Genomic DNA, 22,601 nt, shown 5'->3' with positions numbered 1-22,601 from the left:
GTCGCATCTCCGTTGGGGAGCGAACCAGCCAACTCCGCTGCTGCGATCGGAAAGCGGCCAGAGACCATTTTATGTGAGCGAGCCGGGGGGGAAGGAGAGGAGAGAAACCGCCGCGGGGACACACGGATATAAAGATTTGTCTTCTGCCTTCCCCCCCCTCCCTCCCCCTTGTAAATACTAAATCTGTGAAGGCAGCGATTTGACATCCACCCTAAGCAGCGGCTATGGGGTGTTTGGGCAACAGCAAAACGGAGGATCAGCGTATCGATGAGAAAGCGCAGCGAGAAGCCAACAAAAAAATAGAGAAGCAGTTGCAGAAAGAGAGGCTGGCTTATAAAGCGACCCACCGCTTGTATAAAGCGACACACCGCTTGCTGCTGCTGGGTAAGGAGGAAGGGGCAGCGGTGGGGGACCGGGAGCGGAGGGGCATCTGCCCCAGCCCGGCGGGGCGCAGCGCACAGGGGAGATGCGGCGTGTGCCCTAGGTATGAAAAATGTTGGCTGTTGTATTGGGCAGTAAGCGAGACGTCCGCAGATCGAGCTCGGTGCCTGAGCCACATGGATGCACACATACAGAAATGCTGCCGAGCTGGTGGGAGATGCTGTCGCGTCCAAAAAAAAAATAAAAAAATCCCCACTCTGAACCCCCAGCCTGAACCGTGTATCACAATGTTCTTCCTTTCCTTCTTTCTCTTTTAGGGGCTGGTGAGTCAGGAAAAAGCACTATTGTGAAACAAATGCGAATCCTGCATGTCAATGGATTTAATTCAGAGTAAGAATTATTGACACTTTGTGACTTTTTTTCCTCAAATGCTGGAAACGTTAACACACGGTCGGCTAGGAAATTTCTCCTCTGATCCCCTGTGTTTTGGTGGCTTGACACTGCGTTTAGAAGGAGGGAGGGGAGTGAGAATAAGGAAATTGCTGCTATTGTATGTTTGCATTTTCTCCTCCTGGCCCCTTTACTGTATTTTACACTGTTGCTACTGCAGCGCTTGACAGGCCCCTGTGTAGCAACAACATGGCGACTACTTTTTACATAGAAGCAGATAACCAAATATTGCATCTGTCTGTAACACAAAAATACATGTCAAGTCATATTCAGCATGACAGTGTGTGTTGTTTTTCCGGTATTGGGGTTAGTGTAAAACTGAAACTAATTCTGCATATTTGTTAGAAATCCTCCTGTTTTCTGAGGCTACATCATTTTCTCTCTGAAGAAGTCTTTGCCAGAAACTGTTATTAATCCATAGCATTAATTTTAGATATCTGTTGGCATTCAACTACGTGTTGTTAATTTAGAGCATGTTTACAGCATGCTGTAGAAATGACAGAATGACTTCCAGCTCCATCAGGGGAGGCTTTGCAGATGTGGCTATGATTGTTTGATTTAAAGAAAAAATATCAGGGATGAATGTGCATTGCTCTTCATACTAGGCAAGAAAAGGGATAAGGGGAAAATATATTTGTCTTGCTTTCTTTCTGCTAGTATGTCTAAATGATTGAAGAGCAGATAAACAAGCGATCAGTGAAAAAAAAATTAAATGCAACTGACTGAACTGCTTTGGAAGAAAAAATCAAAGTGTTAATATTTCTGTTTTAATGCAGAGAAAAGAAACAGAAAATACTGGATATTCGGAAAAATGTTAAAGATGCAATTGTGGTAAGAACACACTTTATACTGTTCTTAAATGCTTGGTTGTACTGGAAATGATAAGGATTGGGCTCTCCAAGATTGTGCTGAGAGAAATCCCATTTTGCTGATCAGATTGGATTATCTTCTATTGATCCTGTATCCTAGACTTATCCAGATTAATGTGTTTGTCTTTTGTTTTATCCAATTCTAGACTATAGTTTCAGCTATGAGCACTTTAATACCCCCAGTTCCATTGGCCAACCCAGAAAACCAATTTCGAATGGACTACATCAAGAGTATAGCTCCTCTTTCTGACTTTGACTATACACAGGTAAGAACAGAAACCACTGATTTATTCTGCTTTCAAGGGGGAACATGTTGCTTCAGTTTGGTTTGCTGAAACATTGGGGGGTTTTGTTTATTGGAAGATGGTCATGGGAATGACTTATGCCAGTGTTACCTCTGGTTAACTTTCTTACAAGGCTGTGGTGGTTGCACCTGTTTAGTGGTGCAAGGTTTTGTTGTTATGGCTTTATTTGCTGCTGTTTGTAAATGCTGTTTCTGCATTTAGTTCTCTTCAGATTTTCTGATGCAATCATACGTATTGACAGATCAAATAAGACGTTGTTGAAAGCTGTTTTCCTACATGGAATTAGATGCAGGATGTTAGTCTGAGGAGCTACAGTCTACCTACAGAAAAGGATATAAAAGGAAATAACAGGCTAGAGTGGCCTCAGTGTGGTTTCCCATACTTAACTGCACTTCAGAGTGGAAACTCACGTAAGCAGTGGTCAAGTAAGGTGGTTTGCTTCCTTTTGTACTTGTTGTAGTTGGCATGAGCAGTGGTTTGCTTGTATGTAAATGTTGCCATCTTTCAATATGGAGTCATTAGAAAATTAAGGATTTCTATATGGAGGCTACTCTTTTGTAGACAAATGAGAGATACATTGCAGATTAGCTTGCATAGGCATCTTATGTTCAATTATTTTTATCTCTTTCTGTTATTATTTATAGGAACACTATGTTTTATGCATGACATGAAAGCAAGTGCACAGACATTCTGAATATTGTAAGGAATTTTACTTTTACAGTAGCACAATTTTTAATTTGCCTTAAAATGATACTGAAAGCGATTTGTTATGGATACAGTAAGGACTTAAAAACTCCTCATTCGTTGGCTAAATGGCTGTGAGTTGTACATGCTATCAATATTACCAAAGAAGCCATTTACAATAGAGAGTGTCTTTAGGTTATTATAGCTCCAGGGTGGAAGGGGGAGAAGGGGAAGAGTAGTTTCTTTATTATATGACTCATATTCTCTGATGTGTGGTTTTGCCTCTGGTAAACCTAGCACTTTGAAGGTTCAAGATAAAGAAAAAATATCAGACATCTTGTACAGTTAGAATTTAACATAGAATGCAGATGTTAAGAAAACGACTGCAAGGTACACCCACATATTGCATAATTGCTCAATTGGTAGATGTAAGTTAGTGAAAATGAGAAACTCTTTTTAGACATGGAATGTGAGCTTGACATGAAATATCTGTCTTAGGCAGGTATTGCAGTTCTGAGGAATTTGTGGCTCATTTTATGTGGATTTTTTTTTTGCTTGAATTTTGAACCTTAGATGTTTGAGTAAAATAAATGGTGGCATATACACTTTGCCATTCTCTATAGTACATCTGTTCTTTTGAGTTTCTGGGATAAAAGAAAGCTAAACTGGCCTTTCATAGGGCTGGAGATACTTTTTAATTTTTATTTTACTGTTTGCAAATTTTCTACTTTTTCATAGAAGCTGACTATAGCTAGTCAAATTTGACTCACTGTTTGATATTTTATAGAGGAGAAAATTTAGTCGTGGAGAGGAAAAGAGTAGGACACTGTAACCGTTGAAACAGTCATTCATTTGAAATCTCAATTCGAAGTCCATTTTGGTTAAACATAAAAATATTTCTGAGTGCCTTTTAATTAGGTTTTCTGACAGTACCATCACATTATTTGATATAGTGTCAATTGCTGGTCCTAATTAAAAAAATAAATAAATAAAGTTGCTGCAAGTTTAAAAAAGGAAGGGAAATGCAGTGCTGGTTTTAGAAGTAAGTATATTTCTGTGTCACTTCATATTTTCCCTTCTGTTTCCTTCTCAGCTCAATACATAGGTTTAATATTTGTAAAATGTAAAGTATGCCCAGATTTTCTGGTTTGCTTTGGGTTTTTAAATTTTTGTTGGTTTACTATGTTATTTATCTCCAGGAAGATTTGTGAGCAAGACAGATTAGAGAAAAAAAAAATGGAAAGAAGTGCGATTGTGCTTCAGGGCTTGATTCTACTCCAGTTTAAGTCAATCATAAAGTAAAAGGTTTCCAGCTGAAATAACTTTTGACCCATTTAGTATTTTTGGATAAGGACAAATATAAAAATAAATGCACAGTAATCAGTTATGCATCGTTTGCTAAGCATTACCAGTTCTGTAATTAATAGGAATGAGGCCTTCTGGGCCCAAGAAGCCAGTACAGTATTTAACAATAGACATTCAAGACTTTAGGTCTAATCATCCTTACTTGACAGCAGTTCTAAAGGAAAAAGTGCTGACCTAGGTAGCACTTAGGTGTTGCCTCTGGGGTAAATTTTTACACATTCTAAAGCGTGGCAAAGGTTACCCTTCCTTGGAATGAGGGAAGAGACAGTTTTAGGGGGTTTAACAATGTGGATGGTAATGAGCTGTTACAGACCCTTAGTGCTGCAATGTGAATTACAATGTGTTATTTTTTGGATGACATTGGCCATGTAATCTTTGTCATAAAAATCAATGTGTGCTGGTTGAAGATGCATTTCAAGTACATTGCATGCCAGATGTGGGCAAATGACTGCACCTTATCATGAGTCTTGAAAGAGATTTTCCCTGATGAAATGCAGAAAGTTCACTGATGGCACAGTATGACCATGGGACACTAATCTAAATAGATGTGTGACATACTGGATATGCTTGGACAGGCATTCTTGAACTGGATACAAATTAACTAATATACATTTAATTGCAAAAATTGTCCTTTAAAATAAGGGGAAATGAAAATACTAATTTCCTGTGTGTGAAATTGCACCCTTAATTGCAATTTATGACAAATACCAACAACTTGAGTAAAGATGGGGACTTCACATTTAGACTTAGATAGTGTTTGTCTGTTTTTTTAATTACATGACTCTCTACAAAATGTAAGCAGAACATCATAGTTAGTAGTGATACAGATTTTAAAACGAATGGTTTCCTCTTTACAGCCTTTTACCATTACTTTCAGAGTCTGTGGAGTGGCCCCCAAATAGTTTTACTTTTAAAAAACTATTCTTTAATTTGGTTTAGTTATCCTACCTTGATTTATTTAGTTGATATAAAACCAACTCAAAGCTTTATTGATTTTTCTCAGGTTTTTTGTGTTGTCTTTCATTACTCTTATAAAAGACTGTACATTTTTTACAAAATATTTCCAAAGTGACTGTTGCAGTCTAATTTTATAAATCCTACAAATTAGGAATCGAGTTTTCACAAAGTTAATGAATACAAATAAGCCAAGTGCCCACTGTATTTTCTTCCTTGAAGTTGTGAAAGGCATAAAGATAAATTTTCATCTGGTGACTAGTTTAGGCATTATCTTAGCTCCATACTCCAGGGTGGAAACAGCAGAAAGGTTTCAACACTGACACTGAAGTACACACGCTCTACCAAAAAGGATTTATTTTTTTTTTTGGGCAAAGTGTTGATGGATATTTGCTAAAGTTAACAGGAATTGACCTGGTCCAATTTTAATCCTTTATTGATGGGGATTTATTTTGTCCTTTGTGAATCAGAGTGAACATATTAAGGCCATATTATGCTGGTAGCTGTGGAAAAACATGGTGTGTTATGTAAGTGTGTGTTCACACAAGTTCAGTTGTCTTTATTAAGGTATTTGAGTTTTGTGGGCACTACAAAGCTACTTGGTACATAATTCCTTTGCCCTTTGGCTTTCCAAAAAATATATTCAAATTAAGTTGCTTTGCCTTGGCTCAAGCTCCTCTGATCAGTTATGTGTAGGTATATAGCAGGTAATCATTAGCTACCACCAGGCTACAGAGTCAAGTGTTTGGCTATACAACCAGTTACAAGTGAACATGAATCATTTGCTTAATAGAGGATATGTAAACACTTCACCCAGGTTTTGGGGGAGCCGGGAGAGTTTTCAAAAGATTCATTTCCTTTGCTAGGAATGTTTTAGACAGGCAAAGTGTTTTGTTGAACCTTCATAAATTAGTGAATTTTGTGGAATTATGTAGTCCCTTGTGGTGATTTTAGTATGTATGTTTTAAAAATAATTTTTACAGCTGTTTTATCAGTCAGGTAAGCTCTTTAATATAGTCCTTAAGAATGAGATGTGGGCATTGACAGGGAAAGTGCTTTAGATTAGTCAGTTCTGTGGTTTGCTTTAGATTTTCAGATATTGCAATTTGAGTTCAGTTTGATGATTTTCATTTTTCTCCACGTTTTCTTCTTAAAAATCAAGACTTTTATTCCTAACATAAAGACACGAGAAAGAATGAAAAGCAATTTTGGTCAGAATTTGAAGTTGCACAGACTTCTATTAGGCATTTCAAATTTTTGGTAGACTTGGTGTTTAAATTCAAACTCCTGGGGGTGGCTGGTTTTACCTGTGCATATCAATGCTTGAAGCAACTGAAAATCTTGCTCAAGTGAAGTGTATTACTGGACTGTAGAAAATCGTTCTCCTGGATGAATACTTAAATAAGACTAAAAGTATGGTAAATATGATTCATATATTGTTAAACTTGCTGGGGTTGTGCAGTTAATTCTGTGACTTTAGTGTCCTATTTGACCACAAATTGTTTAAGTTTCCCTTTAAAAAGTACTTAAGGTGTCCCAAAGGAGTTACAGAATAGCATCATCTTTTTTGGGGGGTTTTTGAATAACTCACTATATTTCTGTCTTTCTCAGGAGTGTGAAAATATGCAGTGTTTTACATGAAAAACAAACCACAAAATAAATGTCAGAGTACAGCGAATATTGTCACTCAAATGAATTTGCTTAATTTTTCTTTCTGCCTGAATTTTTACTTTAGGGCGTTGTTTACGATTTGGGGTAGAATGAACAAAAATTTTTATGTCTACCTGTGGTGGTGATACTTAGCATTAGTAGGGTGTGAGTCAATATGAACATTTTAATATTAATTAGCCTTTTAAGAATGAAGTCTGTCAGTTGTGGGGTTTTGTGGTCTGAGATGCACACTGGTAGTATTTGATATTTATCCAAACATGTTTTCCTATCTAAACAAACACGAAGTATCTGAAGGGCAGATAATGGTAAAATTGCATAGGTCCAACAACATTATTACTGCCCTGAATTAATAACACTTGAAGAACTAATGAAGGAAGCTGTCAGGGAAGGACAGCTGAAAACACTTATGCTGTTACGGTTGTTGGCAGCTTCTTAGGCTTTGCACCGAGGTTAAAATCGTCACGAGAACTGATACTGAAAAGTAGTGGATATTAGGAAGAAGTAGCAATCAGGTAACAGATGAAATTTCTTTGTTGTGATAGCACTTGTTTTCATGCTGTACACTGGTAATTAACAGCAGATAGTGAACTTGAGTTCTTCATGTCAAGAGCAGATTCTGCTGATGCTCAGCGATACCTTCCGTATGAAACACCTGTTTGCATAGGGATGTAGCATAAAGTGTCTGCTTTTCACTGAATCTGCAAACCAAGTCACTAGTGTTCTCACTAGTCAGTGTTACGGTAAAAGTTATAAGCATTTTGTAGGTGAGATCCAGAAAATACTTCAGTGTTACACAGTATTTTGTTCTTACTCTCTGTAAGCATGAAGTTTGCTGGTGATGGATCAGTTAATCCAGTAGTGTTTTCAGAAATAATCAGTCATTGTGTTAACTGTGTAGCTTCAAAAATATAAAACTCGAGCTGGGACTATACTGCAAACAAATGTCGGACAATTTGCGGGAGAAAAGTAAAACAAGCAACAAACCAACAAATTCCCAAACCTCTAAACTTCTCAAATTTATAATATATGCTGGAACTGGAAAACTATAAAATTGTACCATGATTTTCTTTAATTCCTTTATTTTAATTCTTTAATAAATACTCTACTGAAAACAATTGGAGCTTAAAATTGGAGTGTTTTGTGTAAAGTACAGCTCTTTTTTGAGGCTCAGGATTTCTTGCGTGAAATACACAGTTTGGTTTTTTGGGTGGTGCTTGCTTTAGATGAAGGAATTTCTGATGTTCAAGCATAAAAATAAAGCCAGGTTTTTGCTATAGTAGAACACTGCTCTGTTTAATAAAAGTATAACAACATGTTTCTTCCTCCCCTTGTTCCAAACTCACTGAACCACAAACGTTTATACCGATGATAAGTAAATAATTAAATTTGTGTCCCAGGAAAGGAGCTCAGGGATCTGCTTAGGCCTCCAACAATTAACAGTAGAAATAGTGAGGTATGGAGCCATAGGAAATCCTGTCCATATTCACAAATGAGCCAAAGTTCACAAATAGAAGTTGTATTCAGAAAAAAAAAATTGAAATAAGCAGATATTAAATTTTCTGTTTGTTTCTATCTCAGTGTTTTTAAGAACAGATTCGCTTCAAAATATAAGGAAAAATGTCACCTTATTCATGCGTAGTTTGCCTTTTTTAGAGTATATTTTTCATAGCTTGTAGTGTAAAATAATGAATTTCATTCTGAAAAGGCAGTTTTTGGGAGAGGCTTATGAACAGTGCTGCTTGTGAATCAAATGCAGTGTTACATTAAATATTACATCAGCATAGTAACACCAAATTAAATGTTTGCTATCTTATATTGTGAATCTGATCTCTCAGATAGTGAGGTGGTATTCACACTTTATCCAGCCTGCCTTATTTGTTATCATCACACAACACAGTGACTTGCACTGTGGAACTGGAAAGATATTATCATTTATTATTATTACTACTAACTAAAAAGTTACTTCTGTAGTCTCCACAACTGTTGACATTTACTGATATAACTTCCAAGTTCTATACCTATGAATAGAAATTAATTTGAGGTTTTCTGAAAGCCAGTCCAGCATCCAGTCAACTACTGTAAATTATTAATAATAAAGGTCACACTCTGTCTTTTTGCTGCAATTTTAGCTGAAAACTTCATATTCTTCTATTGCATTTTACAAGGATAAAAATATTTTTCCATCTAAATTTGGATATTTGATTTGATGGCAACGGGAAGACTAATAACTTGAATTATCATTTTAAGTAGGAGTGACTGATTTTCCTCACAGAACCAGAAATGTATTAGAGGAACATTTATGAGCTTTAGAATATTTTTGTTCATCAGGTATTTTTTCAGTGTACACCCTAATTTTGAATTAAAGCAAAGTGGAAGCAATAGGTTAAAACCTGTGCTGTCATGACCTTTGTACCGGCCACAGGTCTGTGAAGGACACTGATTTGTTTTAAACTGAGGTTGCTTTGAAGGGCTGCTGCTTTGAATTCCTTCACAACTGTGGCTCCTGCTGCTAGGGTATCTTCTGAAAGCAATGCTTGCACTGTGGAGGTGGCAGCAGTGCTTTGCCTTCCCAGGCGGTAAGGTTTGGAAAGAGCTGAAGGAATGGCATTGGTCCCACATTGGTACTCAACAGAAGTGTGGTAACCTGGCTAGAATCACAGACTGATACTGATTCCCTGTCTTTCTTCAAGGAAGAAACAGGAAATAAATTCATGTAATTTTTAGCACTCAGGTTGAGTTGCATTGAAATTTCTGTAGATTTAATTGCAAATTAGTGTGTAATTTATTAAGATTTGACATGCGCTTAAAAATGTTTGCCAGAAATTCCCTTGTTTGTTCCCTTAAGTATAAACCAAACTTAATTGTAATGAAAGTAAATGTAAATACATGCAAAAGGTAACCACACTCTTAATGAGGACACACTGTCCAATTAGACCAAGGATGTTGACAGTTCAGATTTTACAAGTGGCAGTTTTCAGAAGGGCATCGAAATTTTTGATGAATTGCCATTGTTTATAAACTACATTAAAAAGTATTTTCCATCACAATCAGAGCAAAGGTAAACATAGCAGAGGATATTTCATGATTGTCCTTATTACCTTATTTTATTCTCTTAAGCCAAGGATAGCAGGTTGATTTGCTGGTTTTGCCATTTTTGAGTGCTCTGTAAAAGTAATGTGTTTATTAGTCGGGGGGAAGCTTTCTTTTTTTACTTCAGTGGCCATGATAAAAATGTGCAGGTCAGGGATAAATGGTCACATGCATGCATCTTGTCACTGAAGCCAGTGGAGACCTGTGGAACAGAGGATATCACCTACTCAAATAATACTAGTGTCATTATTTAGAGTTTCAAGGAAGTGAGTGTTCATCTGCACAATAGCAGAGGTGTATCCCCTTTCTTCAGCACCTGATGAGATCTTAGCTTCCATTTCTGAAACAAGGTTGAGCATTGCCAGCTTAGACCTTTGCTTCTTTTTTTCAGCACCTTCATAGCTTCATCCATTGCTTGTACTTACTGTCAACAGCAGATTATCTTTCTTAATGTCAACATAGTCTGCATCAACAGACAGGATATTTTGTTTGCAGAAGGTAGCAACCCGAGCTGGGGAATAGAGAACAAGCTAAACAGTATGAACTGAAGACTCTATGTGTACCTTGCATACAATGAAGTAAATAGGTTGAAAACCAGAAAGTATTATGAACAATTTTTTTGTCCCCTGAGTACCTAAAAAGCTCTTTACAATAAATGTAAATAGGACTCTAAAGCAGATAAAAGACAAGAACAATGCACATTTGCGGTTAACTGCTGAAAGTTTCCATAAAATGTTTATGATTTTGTTCTGTCACCTATGTCTCGTAATTTGCTTTTCTGTAGTTAAAGAGATTCAATTCAAGTTCTAGGGCCTTCTCTTTAAAAGGAGTCAGGGGGAGAATGTAATTTGTACAACACAATTTCAAGTTTATTTTGTCTTTTACTTTGGAAGCTCTTGCAGTAATTTCTTGGAACAGAGCTACCTCTGGTTGTAAGCATGCCAGCTATCACTTGAAGCATGCAGATTACGGTTTCTTGCTTTAAATCAGTAGATTAATTTTGGTTGGTTTAAAGTGTACTCTTGTAATTAATCTACTAGTATTTGTTTTAAAAACCTATGCTGGATGTTTTGAAAGGATATTTATCCTTAGGCAAGAAGAATATTAGAATTTTTTCTGTTATGTCGATGTTAGAGATGAACTTTGCCTTTTAAATCTTTTAAAAGTAAACGTTTTCTGACACTTCTGCCAATTCATTCCATTTGAGTTTTCTTAGTGCTGTCAGTAGGACTTAAACATATTTTAATGCAAATGGTTATCCCACTGTTTTGAACGGTGAAATTGTTTAGCAAGATAAAATAGGCTAAAGATATGCAAGCCCTCTTATCTCTGTTAATTTGGTGAACGCTTTTTGATCACGTCCACCCTCACTTCCATAGGATGTTAAGTGACAGAGCTGTGCAGATCATTCTTTTCTTAACATACACCCACATACTTTCTTTCGTAGGAGCTAAATAATATCAAATTTAAGAACTGTCAGGTAGGAAAACAAGAAAAGATGAAGAATGGTTAAGTAAAATAGGGGAAAGTGTATGCTCCCTTCCCTCTGTGCAGACAGCTAACTGCCCCTTGCCTGCAGACCTGCAGCTGATCACAAATAGCAGCAGGACCTGATCGTCAGTCAGCTCCAGAGTGCCTTTGGTGCAGCCTGTGTGCCTTGAGGAGTTCCCAGCTCCAGGGGGAAAAAAGAGAAAAAGGTGGAGGAGAAATGTGAATGAAAAAGATTATGCACCCAATATACGGTCACTTCTGTGTTGTCACTGGCTAGAGAAAGATACCTGGTATCACCACTTACCATTGAAACTATGTCATTAATTATCAGATTTCCAGCAGGTATTGCAGAAGAGTGAGGCTCTGTGGCAGCATTTGTAGCCTTAAAAATTTGAGTGGGAATATTCTTTCTGGCAGGCAGGTGTCCTCTAACTTGAACTTCAGCTTCTCTTTCCATCTCAGGATGTCAGTGTTGCCTGTTCCTTTTGGGAAGAGAAGACTCACTTATTTAGGATAGCATACTTTTAGTTGAACAGTAGAGCTTTTCTTTTTCTACCCCCAGAATTACCATTTCTAATCACTGTTGTTATCTGCTGAATTTCTCCCTAGATTTTAACAACAGCAATCTTAACATGCTAGCCAACAGGAGAATGGGGGTATATTATGGACCAAAAGAGTAATTAGTCAGGGAACACATAAGTCAGAAATCATAATTTAAAAATAATTGTATGGGTTAAAAATCATGTCAGTAGAGAAAGATGGCTCTTGATATTTCTGAGAGACAGCCATTCAAACTGCAGAGGATTTTCACTGTGTTTTGAAAAAACGAGGGATTAAATTTCGTCTTTGGCCTTCAGTTCTACAGAGCAGGTTTTGATTCTTCTCACTGATGAATGAAAGCCTGGCAAGGAGTATAATATTCCATAAATACAGAAGTCATCCTAAACAGCTATATTCCCTAGGGTCTAATCTTGCAAAGGCTTAAACAAATGGATATATATGGACCTAAATGCACTGCTAGTACTGCCAGCACAGCATTCATGCAGCTGAGCTTCCGGTTATGCAGTGATATTAATATAAAAATCACAAATACTTTCAATTGAAAAACAAAACAAGCGAATCATTTTTCCCTGTTAAATTTATATTTGGGAGGTCGTTGAGCACTTTTATGGATTTTCTTGGGGGTGGGTGAAGTTGTGTAGGTTAGAGATTGGCACAGAACTTGAAATAAGCAAAATCTTTTTCAGATAAGTGACAGTTCTCTGGATGCTATTAAGCTGTGAACAGTAGGTCTTTTCAATCACTGTGATTCATTTTCATATTGTGGTTTTTTTTAATAATAATATCTTTAAGAGGCTTGCTGAACAGTAGGCTGCACCAGCATAACTTTCTGTGCAAAAGGAAAGGTTTCATGCACAGAGCCTTAGATAATTTACCTTAAATTGATTTGCACAGCTCTATAAAACCATAAGAAAACTGTACCAGCTCAGATCATGGGTTCATTTAGCACCAGCTCTCTACTCTGACCATGACTGCTAGTGAAACAGCAAAAACAGTTTAAGAAGGGGACAAGCACATAGTAATGTTTCCCACATTGATTGTCCTAGTCTCTACCGACTTATGGCTAAGATATTTTTTGACTGGGAGTGGTATTTTGTGTTTAATGATTTTAGTGGATTTTTCTTCCAGGAATTCTTTTCTCTTTTTTTTCCCCTCAACCTGTGTGCGGTTTCAGTTAAGGCAGTGAGTTCTGCAGTCTAAGTATGTATTGTATGAGGAAGTGCCACTTGATTGATTCTGGGGTTTTTGTTTGTTTTGTTTTGTTTCCCTCCAACCCTGCTGCCCACTGGCCTTGCCTAGTTTCTCTATTAGAAATATTTCATCTTTTCTACGCTGCCCTTCTCATTGCATGTCATATCCCTTCAAATATTTGTCTTTCCACTTAAAGAGTCTATTTGACTGGTTCTCTCACAGGACTCGTTCCATGTCTTTGCTCATTCTTGTTGCCCTTCCATATATCTTCTAGTTTTACTAGACTTTGTTTGCAATGAGAAACCAGAGCTGCAACCAGTATTCAAGGTGTAGGTACTTTGTGGATTTAGACAGTGTTATGTTTTCTTTTTCATTACTCAGTCTTTGTCTAATAATTTCTAATACTGTTTGCTCTTCTTTTTGGACACTGAGTTGATATCTTTATAGAATTAGTGTAGATTACTTTATAATTCAAATAGAACTTGAACACAGTTGCAGGTAAGAAGAATGTGTGCGAAGGTCTCTGTACCAACATTAGCAGAGCCCAAAGGGTACTATTAATGACAATTATGCTTATTCTTCTCCGATATTTTCGGAACTGTCATACATTTTGACTAGTCTGCTCAAAAAATTCATGGCATTCAATTTTTTATTCTTTCATGTGTAATGACATGTCTTCTCATTTGCTATGCTGCCATGTATCACTTATGAAATAGCATTTTTTTAAATTATCCACCATGACTAATATTTTCTTATGTGCAGTAAGAGAGCACACTTTATTTTTGTTCCTAAAATGGAAAATAAATTGGTCTTCAGCCTGATTTTGGAGAGGCAATGTTTACAGTACCACGAAGGACATTTGTGCTTTCAAATCTGCTCATAGTTCCTTAATCGTTCATTATGGTTTGCCTGATTTAGCAGAAAGGAAGACCATTGTTTGGAACCCTTCTCATTAGAGAAATAAAATGTTTCAAAATACCAAAATGCCACTTTTTTATTCCTCACAGTTCCTAATGCTGCATGTCACTAAGAGAAAATGGTCTGAACTTCTTGAACTCTCTTGGGGAAACGCTGAAAGTAGCAGAATTTTGTTATTTTTATGTCAATTTAGGTCTTACATGATTCAGCACTTGTGGTTTGTGGGAAAAAGCGTTGTAGATTATGATTAAAGGAGCAAAAATAGTAAGGAGTGGCTACTAGAGAAGGCATCTTTTTACTGGTAGAACACTTTTTGGATTCACTTCTTTTCATTTTTAAGCCTCTACCTCTGTTCATCGTATTTTCTGTATCAGTTGTGACTAGTACATTTCAAAGAGAATACTTCAATTTAGGTTCTTTTGGCAGTACAAGGAATTAAGAACAAGTTGCTATGGGATCTGGGTAATACTAAATCTATACATTTAAGTCTGTCAACCATGGTTGTCTCCGACAAGCCAACCAGTCATCCCCTTCTAGCAACCTCTCAGGAATAAACAGAAAGTCTTTAGGGGAGGAGAATGGAAGTGGATACAGGATGCAAAAAAACAGCTTATAGTACGGGAAAAATTCTTTGTTGTAGTAATGGACCACAAACAATGAGTTAACTCATTCTGGGATGCATTAACGAGGCTGCTGTACAAAAACCATGAAGTAGTTATGCCTTTCTCTTTGGCAATGGTGAGTCCTCATCTGGGGTACTGTGTCTAGTTTTGGGAACTGAACTTCAAAAAAAGTACACAAATGGGGTCCAGAGGAGAGAGCATCAAGAGTAAGAGGAGACAAAGAAAACTGGATATGTTTACTCTTGAAAAGAGAACACTCCGACTTGAAGGGGAAAGGGAGCCAAATGCAATTTTTTAGTATTAAAAAAAGCTGTAATTACATCTTCTTGTGCCCGTCTTTTCAGACGGAAGAAATGAAGTTGAGGAGAGGAGAAGATTCCTCCCCTCTATGGTGTGTGATGGTCCACACATTTGGGATATTCTGCAAGAGTGAATTTTAATGATCACAATCTCTCAAATACACTGAGATACAACTGGCCAGTTTCAGGTATTTGAGGCAGTATTTTCAGTGACATGAATCACCTCATTCTCAAGAAGTTAAAAATTTCTGAAAGTCTGGAAAAATTTGGAAGACACGGGGTCTTGTCAGTTGGTCTTTCACATTTGCCACTCTTCTTTCTGTTTGCAGAGGTGCTATGGGCATGTTAGTTGAAAGCCTCTGGGACTTCTTTCCCAAAACTAAAGCTTCTGTAATAATGTCTTGAATTAATCTAGAGATTTCATTAGTTATGTACCTGATTTGTCATGGCCATGTTGTGTAAACAGACAGCGATAATTTCTCTTAAATAGCACATGTTCTTCCAAGGTACTATTCAGATAGTGTGGCAGACTATACTAGAGCGTATGCAAAACCATCTTGTGCTTCCAGGGGTTGATTGTCTTTAAGTCTAAATCCTGGCAAGATGCGGATGATTCTGGCCTTCCAGTGGAGAGTTATGCACATCTCCTAACTGGACAGGGCCTAACATTTTCTTCCCTAAAAGCAGAAAAAATGTCTGGAGGAAGTAATGCCATCAGGACTATTATCTCGAAAGGCTCGAAGGAGCAAAGACCATGCCTGCGGGTATTTTCAATTAGAAGCAGCAAGCAGGAGTTTTTGTTTTCATACCTGTGTGCACTGGTGTACATATATGCATTTAAGAATAAGATTTCTCCTGCTTCTGTAGAGGTTTATCATCTCTTTAAGAGCTAGCACATCTGGTGGCTAAAAATGGGATGAAGGATCCAGTTCATAGGCTGTTAGCTGTAGGCCCTGAAGCATGTGGAAATAAGATTGTAATTTGGAGAATAAAGCAAGTTTATCCAAACTCTGTGACATCAGTGAAGATTCTGCAGGAGAAGGGTGGCATCTGAGTAGCTTTGAAGGGCTGGTGGCAGCTCCCAGCTATCACAGCAGGGATCTGAGTCCTGTGGCTAGTGCCATCCTTGGTAGTCTGCAGGCTTTTTGGAGATGCGTGTTGTGTGTTTGTCTTGATAAGAGAGGTTTGAGAGGAGAGTTAGGACAAAGCTGATGATTTTGCTGGTGAGAGGTTTAAAGAACCACAGACACAGATCATAGGAAATCAGGTTTCATTGGTTCTCTTGCTTGGGACAGCAAATTCTGTAGAAAGGGAAAGCAACTCCCATTTCATATTCCCATTAGGGGTAGTTCCTACTTGCCTGATAGAGTGGATTTAAGAGGAAGTAATGCTGACACGCATCTTGGAATGTTGTTGACTGAAAGGACTGTCACATTGAAAGGCGTATCTTTCTATTTTTTTGGTTTTGTAATTGTTATGAGTGGTGTGCTTATATTATAATAAGTACAGCCAAATGTCATGCTAACACCATTCCTGATCCACACTTACATGATTGGTGTGAACATACCTACATTTTAGAGGTTTGAATCCTGGGGGAAATACAGAGATAAAAGGTATGCAGCGAAAAGAAAGTTTTGTTTTCCTTTTTCCCTTTCTGAAATATAAACAGCAACAAAACATCCTTGCAAATAGCATAATTAGGTGGGGTTTTTTTGGTAAGAACATATTGCTTTGCATGCTTCCAGATAACAGGAGGGAAGTTGAAAATGAAAGGTTTGTTAGTCAGGTTTTGAAGGGCTGCTCTATGGAATGCGAGGATGTAGTCAGGAGAAAATCTTGACTCTGACAGTCTTGGAAGTCTTGTCTTGGGGGGGAATTCCAGGCATTTGCTTCTAGCAAGAGCACTTGTTTTTTTTCTGAGCACTCTTTGTTTGCTGTACTTAAGGACTCCTTCTGGTCAGGTTTTTCCAGTATGGAAAGGGTCAGTTCTTGCTGGGACTTGATGTTTCAAAACTGGAGGGCATATCACTGGCCAGCTGACTTTGGAATTCATTTACTTTTTTGAGCTGCTTATGCACCTGTGCTACCCTTTTCATCTCTGTACATCAATCATTTTTGTCTCCAGGTTTTATATTTTAAGCAAGTCACAGAATCAGTTAGGTTGGAAAAGACCTCTGACATCATCGAGTCTAACATATGTCCAAACACCACCATGTCAAATACACCATGGCACTAAGTGCCATGTCCAGTCTTGCCTTAAACACCTCCAGGGACAGTGACTCTGCCACCTCCCTGAGCAGTCCATTCCAATGTCTAATCCCCCTTTCTGTGAAGAAGTTCTTCCTAATGTCCAACCTAAACCTTCCCTGGCGCAGCTTAAGACTGTGTCCTCTCATCCTGTCACTAGTTGCCTGGGAAAAGAGGCTGACCCCCACCTGCCCACAACCTGCTTTCAGGTAGTTGCAGAAGGTCACCCCTGAGCCTCCTTTTCAGTCATCAGTCTTTGAATCATGTTGCTGATCTGAGAGTGCATTCTAAGGAGTGCTTACTGTTTAGTTTCATATGCATTGGTTCCAGCAGTGCTGCCAGGCTAACCTGTCATACTCCTTCATCCAATCCTCCCCCGTCACTGTCCACTCTGCTTTCCCACTTTTACGCCTGCACTGTGCCCTCTGCTGTGTCCTAGTACAGCTGTTTGTTTGGTCTGACCAAACGAGGTGGAGGGAGAGGTTATTTTTAGTGCGGATCATTTCCGTGGTTTTAACTGAGGGCGGGTGACACAAAATGGGGAAGAAGAAAGCGGAGATGGGAACAAGCAGTAGGATGTAATGGGAAGGTGATGACTATCTAAACAAGCAGGCTTATTTCCTCCACATCTGAATCTACGGCCAGAAATTATAGTCAGACCAAAAGCCACTGGGAATCCGTGTGTCAGAAGAAACTCAGTGGAGTGTGTTGGTTTTGCTGCTTCTGATGTGAAGACTGACATTTCTTGCAGAGGTTAGGTGGTATAAGAACAGGTCTGTCTTGCTCACCCTTGCCCTTTTGGATAAGTAAACACCGCTACATTCGCTGCAGTTATTTCTAAACTTAGCTTTGTGGACTGGAGCTTTAAGGCTTAGTCTGATGCCTTTCAAAAGCAATCAATTCACATGAACTCAGGTATACAAAGACTTACATAGCTGCTTGAGTCTTTTGTCACAAAAACTCTTTTCTCTTGCATTTGTTGCGTAACTGCAAGCCACTTCTGCTCTATTACTCTATTTTTTTTTACTGAAAATACAATAGATAGGTATGCAAAAACTCAGGATTGGTCATTTGGCCACAAAAGATGTGGCAGGGGAGGGTACATATAGGTATATACTTTTAAATTCTGTTTACATATTCCCATGGTATTGGATCAGCCAGCATTCCTGTGGATGTGAAGTAAGAATGGAGATTGTTCCTGTGTATGCCGTGTCAGCAACAGTATGTAGACTCGAAGCTATTTTGTAAAGCTCACACGGCCTTTGGAGGAGATGGGATGAGTTCAGAGTTCACAAAACAGAAATCTCCCGAGGATGTAAGAAACCTTCTTTGGTTCAGGTTCTTGAGAAGTCTTGGAAGATTGTTTGGGCGTCCATTGTTGGAAAAAAGATAGTGGACTAGAAGGAACTCTGGTGTAACCCTGCAGAAGCCTTCTTAACTTAAAGTTTAAGAAGCTATTTTCAGATGGGATTGCTTTCCAACGTATCCCATATCAGCACTATGCCGATTTAAATAGATTAACTAAAAGAACAAATGAATCATAGCTGTTGTTCAGGCAAAAGTTTTGCCTTATGTGCCAGTAAGATTCCCCTATTAACCCTTACTTAATTTTTCCAATAGCATCATAAAAAGTGTGAGGGAACACATTGCCTTTCTTGACAGAATGCAGGAAGGCTTTCTTTCTGTAAGCTAGGAGAGGCTTTTACAAAAAGAGGAACATTGAGTCATTTCTATCAGCCTGTCCTTGTAAAAGCTGTTATCTGATAACAGGAGAGAGGCTGTGGCTGGCCAGAGGGGAAACTGCTCTCAATAGGAGTTACAAAATGAGTAAGGCCATTTTACACATAGAGAGCTGTGGAGCTCCTGAAGTTTCAGAAGCTGTGAGGTGCTGTTGGAGAGGCACACTTTTGTCTCATATGTACATTTAAAAAGCCTAAGGGTCAATTCAGAATTTAGCTGAGCAAAACTGTGTTGTTTAGGAGGTGAATTGAGAGCAAATACGATATGATCTATTGTTTTGTCTTCATAAAGTCCAGTGAAGCTTTTCAGTTGAACTTTTCAACTCCTGCTAAAAATGTTAAAATACGACCTCTAGTATCTGTGCCTGTATTAGCTCAAGCATTAAATTATTTCATATCTTTTCTCGTGGAGGAAGAAATAAAACCTCTTTTGCATTTCAACCTGGATTTATGTAACCTGATGGAATGAAAAGAGATATCCTTCTTTGCAAAAATACAGACACCATCTTAGCTGAATCCTTGAATAACAAGTACTGTGTGGAGCCAAGCTGCACACTTCTCTGCATCTGACAGCATTTGTAATTTGTTTTAAATTGTATTACTGCCATGCTTTACCCTGGTTTCCATGTTCACTTCTCCACAATATGAATCTCTGTTATCACAAGGAAAATGTCCCAGTGATGTTTCCTGAGCATGTAGAGAGACACATGGAGAGGAAGTTCACTTTATTATGTGAAGTAAAATATTGGCATGAGCATGTTTGTCACCAGGTTTGTTAAAAAAAAAAAAAAAAAAAAAAGAAAAAAAAAACCTCTTTAGGCTAGAATAAAATCACCCTCCTCTGTCCAAACACAAATTACCTCAAATAAATATACAAAATTTGTTCAAAACTGCTGCAATAATTTATCTGTAGGAGCCAAAATTGTTACTTTATTCTTCAAAATAAGTTTCAAAAAAAAATTCACATTTAACTCAAAATTGAAGGTTTAATTTAAGCAGATTTTGTTATATGTTCATTTATTTAAAATAGAACAAGTTTCCAGGAAGGTTTGAAAAGTGGTAGATAGAAAAGGTGAGTTAAAGCTAGCCAACTTAGATTAACCTCTGCAGACAACTAGAACTGAAAATAAGCAGTAAATAGAAGAGGAAGAGAAATAACTAGTTAGCTTTTGCTTGGATGTCAAAAGTGTGTCAAGAAGAGAGTAAATCTTGGAACTGAATCATTAGGACCATTTTTTAAAATATTTTTAAAATGTAGGTATTTTAAAGATGTAGCTTTGGTGCATGGTAGAGCTTCTCTGCCTTAAGCTTGAGAGTCCTCACGTCACGAGCAGAGAATGTTCAAGGGATGTAGTACAACTGTTTTGCATCAATTGCAACAAAGCAAGGGTGTAATTATAATAATTTATTATTAACATTAATAATCAGAAGAAATTTATTCTGGTTTGCCAAGATCTTTGTCTTCTGTGCATGAGTAAAGTGTGCACTATAAAAACAGTGTTTCAGCAGTACAGAAAAAATACCTGAGTACTGAACCAGTTTTTGAGATGTTTATTATACTGCTTATTTTACTCATGGTGCCATTATATTGCCTTTCCAACAGCAGTCTGAAAGGAGTGCAAAGAAAGTTTCAGTATTGGTATCTGTTTAACCACAGGAATTACGTAGGAAATTTTTTTCATGGATACACATAATCAACACTGCATACTTGAATAATTCATCAGAATGTTTCCTTCTTTGTTAGGGCTTTTCACAGTAGCAGAAAGATTTTTCCTGCTCTGCTTTCTCAACTCTCCATGAGCATGCTAGATGTTCTTTTATCTAAGGACGTCTGTTTTGGGATGGTCGAGGTGAAGGAAAGGGGACACTGAAGAAGGTGCCCCATTATCTCCCTTAGGTTCCTCTTCTTTCCTCCTGCAATGGGGCCTGGATGGGAGACTCCCCAAAGGTGCCTCCTCAGCAGAAAACCTCTCAGGAATGGCTTGGCTGTTTCTGCTTCTTGCCACCTGGAGAGACATCACGAGATGCCGAGTTACATTTTTACCTGGCATAAGCTCTCTGACGTGAAAAATGAACTTTTGCCCTGCATCTATGTGATGCTGTCCTGTTGAATTGCTTTCTGCCTACAGTATGTATTTCTCAGTGTGGAACACATTTAGATAATCACAAAATGCTGGATAAATACACTTGGGTAAAAGGAAGCATGTTGATTAGACAAACTGTATGTCAGGTTGTATGCTCAACATCTGTATTTTAAAGTTGATGCTTACCACAACCCTTTTATACAGATTACATGAAAGCAAATATCTTAGAGAACACAGTCACTAAAAAAGAGGAGATTTTGATTAATTCTTTAAACCATTTAAATGTTGCTTTAAAGTGATATGCACAGCCTGGGCTGCTAAGCTTTTACTGTCTTCCTTTAAAGTTGATATTTAATTAAAGGTCAGTGTCACACACATTTCCACAACACATAGTAAAACCCTGGAATGAAATGAGCCTCACTTGAACATTTGATTAGACAAGATAATGTATTTCCCCCTGGAGTAGTTTGTTATTCAAAACAAGCTCTTTAGGGAAGGAAGTTCACATCAGTTGGTAACTGTTCCTGTGGATACCAAAGAACTTTGTACAGTACACACTACAGTAAATTGCACTGCAGGTCATTTAGGAGCTGGAAGCACAGCCCCTGTCTAAAAGTATCAAAATATGTATTTTTTTTAAAGCTTAATGGCAGACAAGCCGCAGGCAGTGGTACTAGAAAAAAAATAGCACCCAAATTTACAGTTGCATTTACATCTAGTGAAGAAATTGTGATTTTCTAGTAGGATTTTAGAAATGCTGTTTTACACCTTGTGTGTCAAAAAGAAAGCAATAAAAAATGTTAGCTATGAACTGATATGCTTGGATGTAATATGGAACTGAATGACTTCTGTCTTTAACTTTCCTGTAAAAGTAGTTGTAGACTTAAAAGTCATTAGCTCTTCTGATCTGTAGATTAGACATCTTTTTTTCCCCTATCATTGCCCTATTTTGGCCCTTTTACTCTTCACTCACTACCAATCTTGGAAATTGTAGTGACTGGTAGCAAGTGATGACAGCAAGCCATGTTCACTAGGACTCAACTAAATTTTAACTTCTAACCATTTCTGATTATCTGTAAGAATTGAATTTTGAGGATAAGTCAGAAATTAGTGTTGTGTCCTGGACTCTTGATATGAATACCCTCTAAAACAAAGACTTGTTTTTGTGGGATGGGAACATTCTGTCAAGTTAATAAATGTTTGCTGCCATGAATGCAGTTTTAAAACATTTTACAGTATAGCAGTAAGTCTAGTGTATCTCTGGTGGGTACTTCAGTTTCAAAATCCAATTTAAATCTAATTTTGACTTTATCTTGGTCTGCCATGTTGTTTGTGTCTTTGATTACAGAAGTTTCAGTTAAATAGCCAGCCCAAGAGTTTTTGGTTCTGAGATTGCTGAAGCTGCTAACAAAGCTGTGGTTTGTATCTTAAATTTGTTGTATGGAATTATGATGATGGTTGTCATCATAAAAGTTTCTTGGATTTGGGGGAAAGGTTCTGCAAGTTTTACATACTATATAATATCATTAAATAAGAATATTAAAGCGTCACTCAATATAGTTATATATGAATGTTACACAAATGAGCTAACATAATTTTATATTGCTACCCCTGGTACATAGTACTAGCATTTGAACTACAGTTTGAGTCAGTAGTTGGTCCCCAATTGGAAAAAGAGG

General features: G+C 37.7%; 1 protein-coding gene across 1 annotated transcript in view; it reads left to right on the top strand.

Annotated features, from left to right (window-relative positions):
- The first annotated feature begins 150 nt into the window (after positions 1 to 150).
- LOC103803663 (guanine nucleotide-binding protein G(olf) subunit alpha-like) overlaps positions 151 to 22,601 on the top strand; it is a 61,374-nt gene continuing 38,923 nt past the window's right edge. Inside the window, exons 1-4 of the mRNA XM_009076235.1 lie at positions 151 to 384; positions 699 to 771; positions 1,608 to 1,662; positions 1,847 to 1,966. Coding sequence (XP_009074483.1) covers positions 225 to 384; positions 699 to 771; positions 1,608 to 1,662; positions 1,847 to 1,966 — 408 coding nt within the window. The 5' untranslated portion in view covers positions 151 to 224. The remainder of the gene's footprint in view (positions 385 to 698; positions 772 to 1,607; positions 1,663 to 1,846; positions 1,967 to 22,601) is intronic.

Source organism: Acanthisitta chloris, unplaced genomic scaffold, assembly GCF_000695815.1.
Source record: "Acanthisitta chloris isolate BGI_N310 unplaced genomic scaffold, ASM69581v1 scaffold18256, whole genome shotgun sequence".
Lineage (NCBI taxonomy): Eukaryota > Metazoa > Chordata > Aves > Passeriformes > Acanthisittidae > Acanthisitta > Acanthisitta chloris.
This window is presented reverse-complemented; position numbering and strand designations above follow the sequence as displayed.